The sequence below is a fragment of the Camelus ferus genome, chromosome 17, assembly GCF_009834535.1.
Source record: "Camelus ferus isolate YT-003-E chromosome 17, BCGSAC_Cfer_1.0, whole genome shotgun sequence".
NCBI classification, from domain to species: Eukaryota; Metazoa; Chordata; class Mammalia; order Artiodactyla; family Camelidae; genus Camelus; species Camelus ferus.
The window spans coordinates 25,953,138-25,970,169 of record NC_045712.1 but is presented as its reverse complement, the minus strand read 5'-3'; the positions used below and the strand labels follow the sequence as shown (position 1 = coordinate 25,970,169).

The following is a 17,032-nucleotide window of genomic DNA, read 5'->3' as shown; positions in this document are numbered from 1 at the left end:
GCTGTAGAGCCCCACTTGCCTGTTGACCTCAAAGATCAGGCACCATTTATTTTTCAAACTTTTATTGAAAAACCGAGGGAGTGTGCTGTATCCGTTTTCAGAAAAGCCGTTTCTCATACCTGTTGGCAGAAAGACTGGCTGTGAGGTGAGAGCAGGAGAATAGAGGCACGGGAGAGACCTCCACCCCAAGGACAGAGTGAAAAAAGGCTTGGTCACTCACGAATGGAGGCTGTGGACGCCACCTTCCACCTGAGCTGAGGATGTTCTCTTCTCAAACTTGAGCTCCCCAGAATACATCATGGCTCTGCAGAGGGGCAGATGTCAGATGTGGACTGGCCCTGGCCCAGCCCCTCTAAACAATGGCCCAGCTCCCCAAGCGTACCGGACTTGGGTCAAACTCTTGGCACCAATGTCCTGGCAGGAGTGCTGGATGCCAGCGATCAGGTAGGGAACAAATTTGTGTATAGATCCTTTGTCTTGCACAGCCCCAGACACCCCCTGGGCCACCTTGATTTTGTCAGCTTCACTACAAGGAGAGGCAAGAAACACGAGCAAAGTCAAAGCATGGATGAGGCTGCCAGTGCAGGGTTAGTGTAGGGTAACTGACCTGCCTGTCCCACCTGAAATATCGGTTTTGGCTGCTGAGATGCTTGTCCATGGCATCAAGAGAACCCATTCCACGGTATTTCTTTAGCCGGATCCCATCAGAGAAGAAGTACTCGCCAGGGGCCTCAGTGGTAGCAGCCAAAAGAGAGCCCATCATAACTAGGGACAGATAGGAGTGCTGGGGGAGGATCCTGACTGGCATTAGGGAAGGAGTCCCACCAGGCTCCCCGGGTGTTGGGCCTCACCTGTGGAGGCCCCAAGGGCCAAAGCTTTGGCAATATGGCCCACGTTTTGGATTCCTCCATCAGCGATGACAGGAACACCAAAGCGCCGTGCATATTCTGACACCTTGTACACTGCTGTTGCTTGGGGCCGCCCACAGGCCAGCACTGTTGAGACATGGAGGGACAAATGGGGAGGGGGGTGGAGATAGTGGGGACAGGCAAGAGGCCCTGTGGCCACAATTCAGTACCCAGGAGCTCTCAGCTACACCTGCACCAGGACTGCAGCCTGGCTGAGGAAGAGTCATGTCTGGGATGGCTGCTGCTCCATCTGCCTTGAACAGTACAAACAGCTGTGATGGCCTCCATTCACCCTTGCGTGTGCGCGTGCATGTGTGCGTGGCCCAGGGCAGCCTCAGGCACATGCAGTCAGCAGCCGGGAAAGCCCCGCCCAACTGGTATCAGGTGGGATAGGGGTCACCGTGCAGTTAGTACCCAGAGGCCCACCCCTTGCTCCCTGCATGGTGGGCAGCTCAGGCAGTATCAGGGCAGTGATCCTGTGGAAGGAAAAGTGGACCCCAGAGTTGGTCCTTAAGCTGTGCCTACTGCAGGAGACGTGGGCAGAGCAGACCCTACCTGGAGGAGGTCCTGCTCTACAAGCACCCCAGGAGGAGGAGGGAGCTGTGTTCCTGAGCAGCTCCCAAGACCATGGTCTATCATTCAGTATGCCCTGCCCACCCGTCAGCACCACAAACTCCGGGAGCTACAGCTACAGTCAACCAAGCAGCCGGGCAGTGGGCAGCTAGGCCGGGCCACTGTGCCGGGCCAGACTTACTATAGCAGCCCGTGACAGTAGAAGGGCATTTGGGGCTGTGGGACTTTATGTCTGGAGGGATCTTGGGAGCCGCTAAATAAAACAAACAGACCAGAGTTTAGAGAGGGCGCGGAGCAGGAGCCGGGAGGCCAGGCTAGGCGAGGGGGAAGTGGCAGGTGAGGAATGACGAGAGCTCGTCTTGCTTCCAGCATGTCACCCATCTAAGGGGCCTCACTGGCCCTGGGGCTACCCCTATTGGAGGACTCAATGCAGTTCCCAAAAGAGCACTTGGCTCCAGGGCATGTGGGGCTAAGGGCCCTGCCGAAGCATCTTCTTACCTTCTTGGGTGATGCAGATGGAGCCACTGCCCATCCCCACCCGCAGGGCATCTACACCAGCATCAATGAGGTTCTTGGCCTGAGCAGCCGTGACCACTGCAGTGAGGAACAGGGAAAGGCTCACATGAAAGTCTAGGTGGGAGCCTATCTCCCCCTCTGTCGCCCCATGTCCTTCAATACCCAGTCTTGTCTTACCATTGCCTCCTATGACTTGGAGACTGGGGTATTTCTCTTTGATGTACTTGATCATGTTGATCTGGAAGATGGAGTTTCCCTGGGAAGAGTCCTGGGACAGGAAGAAGTCCCAGTGAGACTGTGTTATGGCAGCTGCTCCTACTGCCCCACCCCACCTATGCAGCAGCTCACCAAAACCACCACGTCCACACCGGCCTGAGCTAGCAAGTCCAGCCGATACTTGTCATCCTCATGAGTGCCAATGGCTGCTCCACACAACAGCTGCTTCTTGGCATCTTTAGAGGCCAGTGGGTAATCTCGGTTTTTCTTCAGGTCTGTCCGGGCAATGATGGCTACCAGCTCATCATCTTCATTTACAATGGGTAACTTCCCTGGGGGCAGTGCAGGACATGAATCAGGACCTTGGTCTTTGGTTCCAAAACCCTTCCTACCTCTAGGACTCACCCTTCTTGCTGCGCTGCAGAATTTCATTTGCTTCCTTCAGTGTGATGCCTGCAGGGGCTACCACCAAGTCTTCCCTCTTTGTCATGATCTAGGAGGGAGTGGAGTTGTGAGGAAGGGCCAATCAGAGACCACACCTCCCAAGAGATCCTGCCCTAACTCAGGGGTGAGGTTCCAAAGACCACCATATTCACACACCTGCACCTAGACCACCCTCCTTAAGTAAATGCAACAGTCTGCAGCAATCTAGTGGCAAGAGGAGTAGAAAGAAGTCAGGGACACGGAGCAGCCTATTACACTGTGGAGAGACACACCAGAGCAATAATAGCAAGAGGAGGCTAAAGTTGGTCCTTGAGCACTGCTTCCACTCAATGTGGAAAAAAAATATGACATGTATGCTGGCAAATATTTGGGCAGACTGAAAGCCTCCAGTGAGGAGGGGATGCAGGAACCCCACAAAAGGGTCAGGAAACTTGGCTGGGGACTCATTTTCCTGGACAGCAGAGGCCCTCAGAGATGCCATTCAGGCAACAGAAGGCTCCTTTTCTTTAGCCTGGGCTGTCAGCTTGGCTGTGCTGTTAGTGGCACCTACCTCTTCCAAAAACCGGTCATGCTCCTCCTCCTTGAGAAAATCAATGTCCCTTGAGGAGATGATGCCTACCAGGCGACTCCCCATGCGGCCTGTATCGGTGATGGGGATACCACAGAATCCATGCCGGGCCTTGGCTTCAAAGACATCCCGCACTCGATCCTTGGGGCTGAGGACCACAGGGTCCGTGATGAATCCCTGCTCGTATTTCTGGAAAGGATGGTGAGAAATGGCATTTCTGAATCATTTTCATTAGGCTCTTGGTCTGAAGCCTGGGATCTGTGCTAGCTTCTGCTTTGGCAGTGCCACAGGATCAGATCACACAAACACCTCAAACCCAGAGCTAGGTGGGTGGGTGCACTGTCCACCTGGTCATCTTCTGTTGCTTTAGGACACAAGGTCTCAGGCTCTTCTCAGGAATTGAACCCTCACAGTGGGAGAAAAGGATTATAAATTAAGAGAACAAATCCCCCACTCCAACTCAGTGCAATTCCCAGGAGCTCTTGACCGCGATCCTTGCTCTCTGACCTTCACTTTCCGAACTTCGTTGGCCTGGAATTCTGGTGTACAGTTGTGGTGGATGAAGCCAATACCACCTGTAAGCTGCAGGACACACAGAAGACAGGGAAAAAGTGACAAAGAGTGGAATGATTGTATGCCTTTGGGAAAGAGAGATGGGGCCCAGGCTTCTGCCTTCACATGCCATTATGCTCACCGCCATTGCTATGGCCATCCCAGCCTCTGTGACTGTGTCCATAGGTGAGGAAACCAATGGGGTCTTCAGAGTGATCTTTTTAGTCAGAGCAGAGGTCAGGTCCTAAAGAAGTAAGGCCAACTAATGTGGAAAAGCACCTCATGTACCTCAGGGTGGTGCCATATACCCCACAAAACAGGTGACCTCTATGACCTGCATGCCAGTAAGACTCTTCCACAGAATCCACCTCCCAACCCAATCTGCTGAGGTAGCCAAGACAGGACAGCAGCACCTTACCCAGCCATGATGCTCAGGTTCCAAGTCCTGTCCATACTCACCACTTGGTCTGCAGTGAAGTCGATGTACCCAGGGAGAATGAGAAAGTCACTATAGGGGATGGGAGCGAATTGGGAGTAAGGGTCAGGCTTAGGGCAGTCTGAAGTGCCTTCCCCATAATTTACCTCATAAGGTATTTGGGTAGAGAGAGCAATGACCTAGCCCGAGTGTCACAGGCAAGGCAGAAAACAAGGTAGAGATGGAGACGTGGGACCTTTTCTGCCACCTAGCTGTCATCAGCGTCCCTGGCACCCTAACAACTCCATGTGCCCAGAGTTTCTAGCCTTAAATCCCACGCACTGCCAAGATGCCACCTCCATTCCGCCCGCTTCAGATCTGTCAAATTGAGCTCGAGATGGGTGGGGAATTTCCGGAACCTGTCTCCAACGCCCCGGCCCAAGCCGGCTCAATGGAAGCCCCACCCGGCCTCCCAGCCCAGCGCGCCGCTCCTCTCCTCGCCCAGGTGAGCCCGCTAGGCCCGCACTTGTAGGTGAGACCGTCCCCGCAGTTGAACAGCTGTTGTGCCGTTAGCCCGTCGTCCGGCACGTAGGATGTGCCCCCGCTAATCAAGTAGTCGGCCATGGCCAGCGCGGGGTAAAGCCGCGTGTTTCCAAGGACCGAGCCGCAGAGGCCTCTGCCTTCTGGGCCGCGCCAATATAAACCCGCCGATACCGACACTGCGCCCTGCGCGTCGCTGACGTCAGGACGCCGAACGCGCGGGTGGAGCCTGTACGCCGCTAGGGCGGGGCGGGCGAGGAGCGCATGCGCAGAGTACGCCGTAGCAGTTATCACCAGGGAGCTGGGCTGTTGCCTTTCGCTGCCCCCTCCCCGCAGGGCCTTGGCCCATTCAGTAAGTCAAGGCTTTGCTTCTACCGTCCCGCCAGGCTCCTCCCAAATAAAGAGGCGTTGTTCAATAGCATGTTGAAAAGACGTGCTTGTCATTCTTAATAAACAACTAGATTAAGAATACATAAGAGAAACAGAGTGGTATCTTTATATGATACACAAGTGTATGTTACAAGAATTCCATCAGGCACAGGAGCCTCAGGTTTAAGGCCTCAATGTTAGGCCAAAAAAAAAAAAAAAAAAAAAAAGGCATGGTAAAGTTTTTACTTTAACATCTAAAATGTCACTTGTCATAAAGGAGGGTGTAATAGAAATTGTCTTTAATAAATCATAATTGAAGTTCCCCTCATTTTCCTTCCATTAAGATGCTACGTTTATGTCTCAGCATGAAGAAAGAAAAAGACTATGGCTCCCCTGTGGTCAGCGAAGTCTGCCAACATGGAAGCCAGCTGGGGAGATTCCCTGTAGGGTCCATCCATCATTAATTCAATCTTTCTAGAGGAAGGGAAGGGGCCACATTTCTCCTAACAGTCCAAGCCCTTTCCCTGGCCCCAGACCAAAAAAAAGTCAGCCAGCAACTTTCTAGGACATCTGGCTCTCAGGAAATCCAGAGCCCCCATGGGCTGAGGAGTCTGCCACAGCAGGTTTATGAAGATGCACAGGGGGCAAAGTTTCCTTTTACATTTTAAACAGAAGCAGTCTGAAAGGCTTCATAACTACACCAATAAAAAAAGAAAAGAAAAAAATGGAGGCCTCTTCTTTAGTGTGAAAGTCTGTCCGTTTTTTCCTGGATGGTCTCCCTTGCACCATGGCTGAAGGATCTCAGTGCATGGTGCTTGCGTTGGCCACTGCAATGGCCTCCTGAATTTCTCGTATCACCAGGATCCGAGTCAGCATCTGTCCCATCTGCTCTCTGCTGATAGGCTGGACCGAGTACCAGATTGGGCTGTTGGGGGCCACCACCGGTTCGGGCGTCAGGTAAAAGGTGTCATTCCGGCCTTTCACACTCTGGGGGCTGAAGAATACATGGGTAAAAGCTGGGTAAAACCACCATAATCTCAACCCTCCCACCTTGAACCTCCTGGATAGATGCTGTCTGCAAAGGATGGGAAGCTCTGCAAAGTATGGCGGCATAGCTCCTAAATTCTATGCAGCCAACACATACTACACTACCTCTAGGACTTCCCTTTGGAGTTACTGCAAATGCCAGTGATAGGCTGCCTACATTCTGTTCCTCCATCATACGCTGCCAGGTGTGATTCCTCTGACTAACCAGCTGCCTAGGGCTCCTGGGGTCCATCTACTTGAGTCCAACCATATTCCACTAGGAACTAACTTCACTACCCAGAAGGTCTATCTCCAAGTCTTAAGTTGTTTCCTCTATCCCACCCATTATGATAATTCCTCAATTTTACCTGAGGGCCTCTGACTTCTTAGCTTGGCGATGATGCTGGGGCCCTTACCTGGACAAACATTTCCAACACCCCCTCAATGTTGTGCTGTACTTCTCCTTAAGTACTTAGCACATGCCATCCTCTAACAGTTGTTCACCATTAAATCAAGATTTATCAAAGGGCTACTGTGTGCCAGGCCTGCACTAGGTGCTGATATGTGCTGATATTAAAGGAAATGAGTAAGACCTAACAGCCCCTGTATCATGGAGCTTAAAGGTAAGAGGGGAGACCGAAAGCAATTAAACAGTTACATAAAGACACACAAAATGACAAACAGTAGTAAGTGCTGCAGAAGAAACAGCCCCAGGGAACAGGTAGGAAATCTGGAAATGCTTCCCTGATAAAGCTGTTTTAAGAAGGATGGATAGGAGCTAAATAGCCAAATACGTGGGGGGTGGTAGCGTTTACCCAACAGGAAGAAATTCTGTGCAGAGGTCTTCTGAGGGGAGAGCATGATGCCCTTCAGTGGAGTGGAGCCAGTGTGGCAAGAGAGTCAAGAGCTATATGGACATTAGGTGAGCAAGGGAGACTACATGATAGGCCCTATTGGCCACATTAGGATTATTGTCTTTCTCTGTAGAGCAAAAGGAAACCACTAAAGGTTTTAATCTAAGTATCACGTAAGACCTACAATGTAGAAAGATCTTCTGGCAACATTGTGAAGATGATATGCCAAACTGCAGGGGCAAGAGACCAAAAGTCAGGGAAAGGAGTTCCCCTTAAATTGATGGTGGTAGTGACAAAAGGACAAGGCCAGGAAGATGCAAGGCTATTCAACATGTGACAGAGGCGGCCTCTCTGTACCTTCCTCCCTCTACCTTCATCTCTCCATGAAAGGGAACCATCAGGGAGCAGTGCTAGGCACAAGCTTTGGGAAAACCAGTAAGGCTGTTTCTAAATTTAGCTTTTTGGAAGTGTGTTTTTACTCAGCCTGGGACTAGAGAATGCCTCTGCGCACACGTGCATGCGCACACACACATACACACACATCACTCAGTCACAATAATGCCTCCTCACCATTTAAAGAGGTAGAAATCGTAGAGCTTGATAGGACATCTCAGTGGATTCTCTGGATTTTCCGTCTGTTCTGCATACATGTCATCTGTAACTATAAAACACACCCCCCCACCACAGACATGCATCAGACTGCCTTTGCTTAGGCTCAGATTAGGAACCTTAGGCTTCCAGCCATCCCAACTAGGAAATATTGGGAGGGAAAAGGGTGTGAGGGATGGGTGGTGAGTATGAAAGGAAAAAGCAGCTATCATTTCTGGGGTATCTCTGCTTCTAGAAGTGTTTGAAGTTTCTGGCTGGGGAGAAGGGAATGGAGAACTCCTATCTAGCAAATCCCAACCTTCACACTCATCACTAGCCCCCACAGGCACAAAGGCAGGGCAGGACTAGAAGCACCTGTTTCTGTAACCCCTGCCTCCTTCCCCTACCTTTCTGGCCAGTCTGGTGTATCCCAAGTGCCTTCAGGTACCGAATACTCGTGCTTTTATCCTTAGGATTAGAGGGGTTCTTCTTTGTCTGTCGTAAGACCTTGGAGAAGGCCAGCTTCATGTGCTGGTCCACTGTCTTCAACAGGAAGTATCTGTACCACAAGTGAAAGCAAGGCAAAGGGAGGGGTGCCAGGAGGAGACCATGATTTACCCTCCGCCATCAGGGCTTCAGAGGAGCCACTGCCCACACTCCCAGAATCTGGGCAGGCCCACACCCAAACACACTGTCTAGTGGAGAAGTCACATAAAGACTGCTGGTAGGGAACTGGCAAGGCTGTCTGCCTCACTGGTCACCACACAAAATGTAGCCAAGTGGGGACGAAGGCTTTCAGTAGCCCAAAGGCTCTCAAGTGTGTGTCAAAGGAATTCAGACGCCTATCTGGAGAGTTTCTACCCTTTTCATTGGGCGGATGCCGGCAGTGGCTAAGTATAGAGCCTCCAGAACACTTACTTGGTGTTAAAGAACATGAGGGTGGTCAGCAGGGTGGAAGGGGAGTGAGCCCCCAGCTGCTTGCACTCCCACAGCATCTCCTCAGTCACGTGGCTGGGCAGGACATAGCCTAGGAGGAATAGAGTACTGCTACAACAAGAAGATGGCAGGAGGTCCCTCAAAGGTGCAGGATGGGAGGTGTGAGGCACAACAAGGATCACACAGGTGTGTACAAGTTTAACTGGAGAAGTCTTCCTAGGGTATGGAAGAGTCATCTGGGAAGCTTGTTAAAACACAAACAACTGGATTCCCAACCCAAGTTTCTGGGGTAGGACCCAATAATGTGTGTTTCTAACAAGTTCCTAAGACCACACTTTGAGAACCACTGCCCTCTATATGACTGCTCTTACCTGACATTAATTCTTCCTCTAATCCCAGGGTAGTATTGGGTAAAAGGATACTCCTCAGAGAGAGGGAAACACTCAAAACCATAAACCAACCTCTGTATATATGCACATTTCTCTGAAAAGAGGATACAGAGCTTTTACCAAAATTTTAAAGGTGTCCAAGGCCCAAAGAACTGGTACACACACCTCTGTCCCTCTTAAACTTTCTCTCGTGTCTTCCATTTCTAGAAAGTAAGACTATGCTCATCCCCTCTGGATAAATGGAAGACTGATATTCAGATGTATTACAGGTTTCCCCCATAGGGCAGGTTTTATTATAAGACCTGGTTCATAAGCTAACTGAAAGATGGACAGGGGCAAAGGTCAGTTGTTTGATCAAGAGCCCTGGGCAGGCACGTCTATACCACAGGAAGATAACACTTTGGTTGATCACCAAGCCCCCTTCACGTGTTCATTCAAGAGGCAATGTCCAAGTTTATGTGTGCCAGGCACTGAGGGCATGCTGATACAGCAGCAGACACCAGCATTCTCCTGTTACAGGAGTTTCAGAATTCTACATGCAGGCAGTGAGAGTGGCACTTCCCAGAAGCATGGGAAAAAATATTCCAATACATTCCTTTTCTCTGTTCTTGCCGAAGCCGGCCCTCTGACTCCATTAGTGCACTTCCAGCTCTTCGGGTAGCTCTTCCTTTACTCCTCTATTTTGTGGCCCAATGGCAATGAGTTAAGCTGCCCTGCTCTCAGACATATCTTAAGCATGAAGAGTGATAGAAGACAGCCCTTCTCAGGGAAGGCCAGCCCTAGGAGTAGTCCCAGGCTTACCTTGGCATGCCCTATTTTCTCTGGGTTCACTCTGCCACCTGGTGTCACTTCTCTAGCTTTAATCACTTAACAACACAAAGTGAACTTTAATGCCTGAAAACCACAACTACTGACAATGGGAGATGGTAAATACATATAGAAACATCATATAAGAAGCCTCATACTTCTGAATCTGAACTGCAAAGCATCAAAATGATCTATTTTATATTTGTTTTTTTAGTTCTGCCCACTGAAAGGCGTAGAAACAATGATCAACCCAGGAGCAATAAGCAATCCGAGTATCCAGACTGTGATACTGAAATACTATTTAACAGTAAAAGGAACCAATGGAGAACTCAGTGAAGAACTGCCCAATCCACACTGGGACAGAAAATGTTCAGGATGAGCCTGGAACATTTTTTGCAAAGCAGAAATTAAGGAAGTAGGGTTGTATCAAAAGAACTTAAGGACCAATTTAAATAGGCTCCAAATGGCCAGAGATGGGACAATTTGTACATCATTAAAGGTAACAACTGCAATGAATTCAATCACATTAAATGTTTAAATTAATTAGTTCACAATGGTTCTTGAAAGAAAGAAAGAAACAAACAAACAAAAACCCAGCTAGGGGAAGCTGGTGAACCAATTCATTACTGTGAAAACTGCTAAACAAAGGAGAAGAAACAAGCTCTTATCCTGCCTCTTCTATACAATCTATACTGCTAGGAATTCAAAGAATTGACAAGGGTAAATTTCTCTTTGCATTCAGCTAATAATGAAGTAGTAGTAACATCAGAATACCACCATTTGCAACTCCTAATGAATGAATGGATCCAGACATTATGGGCATCCGATAGAAGTAAATCTGACAGAATGCAGCCTTGCCAAAAAGAAAACACAAAAAAACCAAAACCTGATCAATCAAGTCTTTATATGCAACTACCAATTAGCTGTAAATACAGGGGACAGAAGAATGTTAAACTAAAGCAAAGAGATATATATAATCAGCAAAAATTAGACTGTGTAACAATTTAAAAGGCTAGATTCTTCCATAAATAAACTGCAAGAAAAAGAATCAATGGGAAAATTAAAGATTAAAGCTAAACATTAAAAGGTACATCAGCAATTTCAATGTGTGGACCTTATTTGCACCTTTACTCATACAAACAAAATTACGACATTTATGAGACAATCAGAAATTTGAACAAAGGGCAGATTTTGATGACATTATGGAATTATCTTTTTTAAGTTCAATAATGGCATTGTGGTATGTCAGTAATACATATTATAATATTTATGGATAAAGTGTCTGGAATTTACTTCAAAATAATATGGGGGGGGAACAGGTAGGATATACATGAAGCAAGATTTGCCATGGACAGTGAGTGGGTACAGGGGAGTGACATTAACCTATTCTGTTTATTTTTGTATGTGCTTTAAATTTCCATTAATAAAAAGTTTTAAAAAGCAAACTTTATATAGCCACATTTGGCTTGAAATTTTGCAAGTAACGTAGAATGACTCACTTAAATGTTTGTTCTACTGATAGCCTTTCAGGGAGGCCTCCCTCCTAATGTCATTAACACTTTCCATTCCCTGTGCTTTGTTCTTCAAAGCACTTAATTATCATAAATTAGTCTGATTATTTATATACTGTCTCCTCCTATTAGACCGTAAGCTCCATTTTGTTCATTACTGAATTATATTATCTACACCTGGAATTGCCTGGCACATAGTAGGCACTCAAAAAATACTTGTTTAACCAATATTTTTTAAGTTAAGTATGTAACTACGTGTGTGTGACAGATATTAACTAGGCTAGATCACTTCACAACATATACATACTGTATCAAATCGTTGTATACCTGAAACTAATATAATGTTATATGTCAACTATATCTCAATTTAAAAAAAAGATGGAAAAAAAAAGGTAAGCAGTATACATTTTACTGAATGTTGAATGGCAGAACCAGGATTAAAACTCAGATATTCACGTGGACACAAGTTTCAACTCACTTGGGTAAATACCAAGAAGCACAACTGCTGGATCCTAAGGTAAGAGAATGTTTGGGAATTTGGCCATTCTAATAGGTGTGTATAGTGGTATATATATTTTGCTTTAATTTGTAATTTCCTGTTGATATATGGTAAGTACCTTTTCACATACTTATCTGCCACCTTCTTTGGTGAGGTATCTGTTCAGATTCTTTGCCCATTTTTAAACTGGGTTGTTTTTCTTATTGCTGAGTGTTAAGAGTTCTTCGTATATTTTGGATACCAGTGTTTTGCAGAGATTTTCTCCCAGTTTGTGGCTTGTCTTTTCATTCTCTTAACAATGTCTTTCACAAAGCATAAGCTGTTTTTTGTTTTTTTTTTTTAACTTTAATGAAGTCCAACATGATTTTTTCCTTTCATGGAGTGTGCTTTTGGTATTGTATCTAAAAAGTCATCACCAAACCCAAGGTCACCTAGATTTTCTCCTATGTTATCTTCTAAGAGTTTTATAGTTTTACATTTCACATTTAGGTCTATGACCCATTTTGAGTTAATTTTGTGAAGGGCATACCGTCTGTTTCTAGATTCATTTCTTTTGGTATGTGGATGTCCAGTTGTTCCAGCATCAATACTTGAAAAAGCTATTCTTTCTCCATTTAACTGCCTTTGCTCCTTTGTCAAAGATAAGTGAGTTACATTTCTGGACTTTCTATTCTGTTCCACTAATCTGTCTATTCTTTCACCAAAAACCTGCACACAATGTTTATAGCAACTTTATTCATAATTGCCAAAACTTGGAAGCAACCAAAATGTCCTTTAATAGATGAATGGATAAACAACTGGTACATCCATAAAATGGAGTATTCTATTATTCAGCAATAAAAAGAAATGAACTATTAAGCTATGAAAAGACAAGCAGGAACATTAAATGTATACTTCTTAAGTGAAAGAAATTACTGAAAGAAATTAACACTGAATTACTCTAACTATATGACATTCTGGAAAAGGCAAAACTATGGAGACAACAGAAAGATCAGAAATTGCCAGGGATTCGAGGGAGGGAGGAATGAATAGGTGGAACACAGGGGATTTCAGGGCAATGAAATTTCTGTATGACACTGAAGTATAGATACATGTCATTATACATTTGTTGAAACCCAAAGAATATACAACCCAAGGAGTGAACCCTAATGTAAACTATAGACTTTAGTTAATAATAATGCGATCAAATATGGCTCATCAATTTTAACAAATACACCAACTAATACAAGACACTAATAGGGGAACCCCGTGTGAGAAAGTATATGGGATTTTCTGCACCTTCTGCTCAATTTTCTGTAAACCTAAAACTGCTCTAAAAAATAATTTATTAGAAAATATGTATAAACACCTCAAACATTTTACTGCAAAACTCATGTTCTTTCCAACATAACATGCTGCTCAGGTTATCCACAGGTAAAGAAAAAATTACATTCTATACATGTAGAACATATGTTCAAAGATACGGGAAAAAAAACCCCAATATGTAACACAAGTAACCTACAAAGGAAACAGTTCATAATTCTTAATTTTTGCAATGATTCTAATTTTAATCAATAAATTTAAATAGGAAAAAAATAAGGAGTAACTACTCCACACTCTCCATGCCCCCAGATCTGTACCACACCTGGACCAGCTGGATCCTATGTCTGGTGAGCAGTGCCCCTTTCACATTAGGCCAAGCAGCACAGAGACAGATGCTGCTGCCTGGGATTTAGAGGGTCCTCACCCACATGTTGTATCACAGCCAGCCACACAAACAGTTGATCTTTTTAAAACCCAGGTAGGAAAGACATCCAAGGACTAGGAAGATTCTTACCAAGTGGAGTGACTCGAGGCTGAACATCCTTCAGAACTTCATGCAGCCACTCCGTGAATCGAACATAATAAAGATCGGAGAAAATGTCATCAACCCGTCCATTTTCGAAAAGATACTAAAGGAAAAATAATCAGTAAAAATTGTTGGTAGTCTCCTGAGTGAGATTTTGAGGGGAGGCAAACATTTTTCTGAAAGTACCATCACCTCTCCCTACTCATTCCTCACCTATTAACAAACCAACATACCAGGTCAAAACTGTCCAGCCTGTGGCACTTTCACAGTACACTTCAGATCATGTGAACTGATTCTCACAATACTCTGGAGAGTTGGGTCAACGGGGCAGATTTTGTGAATGCTATTTCACCCAATCAAGGCATTGTCTTGTAGCAGCAAAAAACATGATGTGGGCCCTGGGGCCAGCCTCTTATCAGCTATGGTGTAAGTTAAGTGACTCATGTGAGCCTTTTAACTTTAGGGACTCAGTTTCGTTGTTTGTAAGTGGAGATGACTATGCCTGCCTTCCAGGACTGGGAGAACATGGAATGAGACAGAGCATGTAAAGCAATACACCCAGTGTTCTGGGTGATGGTAAGAAAGAGGAACAAATTGGAAAGTGGGCTTTTCTTAGGCCTAGGCAACAGGGTGAGTCACAACCAGCAAGTGTACTTTCATCATACTATGGGCTTTCAAACACAAAAAATCTACCTCTGCTTTCCTAAATTGCCAGTCCTAAAATGAGTTCCTCTCTTAAACTTCACCTTAGATGTCCTGTAAACCTAATTGCAGTTGTATATTCTAGCTAGATTCCTTCAAATAATTACTTTGCATTAATGCAGTGAACAATGAGAAGACAAGCTATATCTCAGCACCATACCTAATTTCGGATAAACTACTTTTATGCAAACTACATGTTTACTGTAACAAAAAGTGTTATATAAATGCTTTATGATTTTTAAAAAAGGCTCTAAGGTAATATATCAAATATTTTAACAGAAGGTTCTCTAGATAGTGAAATTATGATGATGTTTATTATATTTTGTTTTCTAAAGTGAACAGGTAGGTCTTTTCCAATTTCAAAAAATATACATTTAAAAGCTCATTATCCTCTACACTAGAAATTGACACAACACTGTAAACTGACTATAACTCAATAAAATAAAAAAATAAATAAAAATAAAAATTAAGCATTAAAAAAAACCCTCATTATTGGGGGAGGGTATAGCTCAGTGGGAGAGCACATGCTTAGCATGCACGAGGTCCTGGGTTCAATTTCCAGTACCTCCATTAAACAAACAAACCTAATTACTGCCCCCCTCCAAAAACTCATTATACAGCTGAAAGAGAATGTCTTTATTATAACCAGCTGCTTGTCATTTTACTAATCTGACCACCCAGCAAATACTCAAATGGAACAGCTCAAACATGTTTCTATGAAGTTCTGTTTCCTACCTTTTGAATACACAGGAAAATATAGTATAGCACATCTGGGTCATAGGGTTCACCTTCTCCATTTCGAGCTTCCCGTGTCATTAGACAAAGCCCATAATTCAGCTCAGCCACAGCGGAAGAGATTAGATCTTCCTGGAATCGCAGCAGTTGACGCCCTGCAACACAAGCCCCAGAGGTGAGCAGAGGTCCTGGCAAAAGCCATCTCTTTACTGGTTGCTCATATCTGGAAGGTCTCAGAGCAGACACTGCCCATCAGGGTGCTGGGATGAAATGGTCACTTGTATGTATGAACGAAACTAGCCTACGAAGACAATAATCCTGTTTGCCCTTTTACACCAAGGGCTTCCTTCTCACAATCCTTCCGACCTCACATATCCTCAAAATAATTACTAGGGCCAATACATGAAAAGAAAAACCCAAAACCCACCCTTTGTAATATGAGGAAGTATATGAGGATAATGCTAAGGAAGAAGCCCGTTGAGTGCACTCACTGGTTCCTATTTCCTCCCAGAAGCCTCTCTTCCCGGACACGCTAGGTTGACTCCAGAAATTCATGTGTACAAAAATGCCTAGTCTTGGGCGAACCGCACAAATCCTGCTCATCTGCAGCAGGTCAGGCTTTCTTGTCATTTGTCTTGAATTCAGCATACTCTTTCAGAAGGTGCTCCCTAGTCCCCACAGCCAAGGGACATCACTTTCCTGCCATCATCCTGCTGCTTCACTACCACTGAATTTTAGATAGAATTCAACCCCCTTTCCCTCTCAAACACTCACTCCCAATGGGTGCCAGTCTGTTCTGAGCATCCTTCTCTAGCTCAGCGTTCTTGGTCTGTGCCCAGTTTTTCCATACTTCAAGTCCTTCTTCTGGCTTCAGAGAATTTGGAAGCAGAAGTTCTGGGGAAGGCTGTGGCTGTGACTGTGGTTCAACTTCAGCAACTTGGACAGTTTGAGCCTATGAGAGAGAAACCATCAAAATGTATCAATACTGTTTTACATTAGGCCCTCCAGCAAAACTACCAGGAAAATGTTACTTATAGTTCTTTTAATTAAAAAAAACCTCTCTTCTCCTTGCTGTGTTACTTTCAAGAAACTCTGGAGTTCTATTCTTTACTCCAGAGATAGCAAAGGCGAGTGCAGTGCTTCTCAACCTTGGCTGTACTTCTGAATCTCTTTTTTAAAAACACCAATAGCTAGGCTCCACCCCAGAATTTCTTTTTAAAGAGGTATCAGTCTTTTTAAAACCTTCCCACATAAAAAGCCAACTTTAACGTTCAGTCACTGCTCAGAACTACTGGCCCAAAGAACTGCTAGTCAAACTGATGAGAAAAATCTCAGGTGGGACCTGAGATTCTGCATTTCCAACAAGCTCCCAAGTGAGGGAGTGGTCTGCAGACCACACTTTTGAGAACCAAGTGCCCAGATCATTAAACTTGGTTGCACCTTAAAATCATCCAGGTGCTTTTAAGAAATACTCAACACCTGGGCCTTCTCCCCAGAGATTCTGACTTAACTGGTCTATGGTGGAGGCCTGCCATCAATTCTTTTTTTCCTGCCATCAGTGTTTTTAAAAACTCTCCAGATGATTCTAATGTCCAGCCATGGTTGAGAATCATTCTTCACATTCCTTCTCATAATACTGCCAAGGCTCATAATGACATATTCTGAAGACAGGAGGCACTATTCTAGCTTCCTGACTCCAAAGGAAGAGTAATCTCATTCTCAATGGTCTGACAGTCAAGCCATGCAGACAAATGGGCAGAGAATGCCCATAAGCCTCAATCACAATCCCCACTGAGCAGGACAGACACAAACACACATAGGAAGTACAGGTTCTTAGGTCTCACACACATGTCTACATTGTGAACAAATTCCCTTGAGCAATTCTCCATGCCAAGGCCTATCCAAAGGACTGAGGAATGCCATATCATTCAAGTTGAAGGCAAAATAATTTATATATGACACATAAATTTGCTTATAAACAAATAAAAATAAAAACTATCCTACAACATTTGATATAAAATACATTATTAGACAAGGAAATAAAGTAATAATACCA

General features: G+C 45.2%; 2 protein-coding genes across 5 annotated transcripts in view; both read right to left on the bottom strand.

Moving 5' to 3' along the window:
- Nucleotides 1-45: 45 nt before the first annotated feature.
- IMPDH2 (inosine monophosphate dehydrogenase 2) lies at nucleotides 46-4,918 on the bottom strand. Of its 4 annotated transcripts, XM_014563836.2 has the most exons (15): nucleotides 4,719-4,917; nucleotides 4,237-4,285; nucleotides 3,920-4,021; nucleotides 3,733-3,807; nucleotides 3,208-3,414; nucleotides 2,619-2,706; nucleotides 2,346-2,545; nucleotides 2,175-2,265; nucleotides 1,980-2,075; nucleotides 1,663-1,734; nucleotides 852-995; nucleotides 621-765; nucleotides 383-526; nucleotides 221-304; nucleotides 46-119 (listed from the first exon to the last, which is right to left on the bottom strand). In XM_014563836.2, exons 1-15 carry the CDS (start codon nucleotides 4,814-4,816, stop codon nucleotides 98-100), a joined length of 1,617 nt encoding a protein of 538 aa, XP_014419322.1. In that variant the 5' UTR covers nucleotides 4,817-4,917; the 3' UTR covers nucleotides 46-97. The 4 variants fall into 4 exon arrangements, with proteins under 4 accessions (XP_014419322.1, XP_014419331.1, XP_006174205.1 ...); XM_014563845.2 differs by lacking the exon at nucleotides 3,733-3,807 and having other exon boundaries at nucleotides 4,719-4,918; XM_006174141.3 differs by lacking the exon at nucleotides 1,663-1,734 and having other exon boundaries at nucleotides 50-119; nucleotides 4,719-4,870.
- A 232-nt stretch (nucleotides 4,919-5,150) lies between these two features.
- QRICH1 (glutamine rich 1) overlaps nucleotides 5,151-17,032 on the bottom strand; it is a 40,549-nt gene continuing 28,667 nt past the window's right edge. The window contains 7 exon segments of the mRNA XM_014563832.2: nucleotides 5,151-6,095; nucleotides 7,552-7,642; nucleotides 7,977-8,128; nucleotides 8,488-8,596; nucleotides 13,528-13,642; nucleotides 14,977-15,131; nucleotides 15,751-15,928. Of these exon segments, the coding sequence (XP_014419318.1) occupies nucleotides 5,903-6,095; nucleotides 7,552-7,642; nucleotides 7,977-8,128; nucleotides 8,488-8,596; nucleotides 13,528-13,642; nucleotides 14,977-15,131; nucleotides 15,751-15,928 (993 nt within the window). The 3' untranslated portion in view covers nucleotides 5,151-5,902.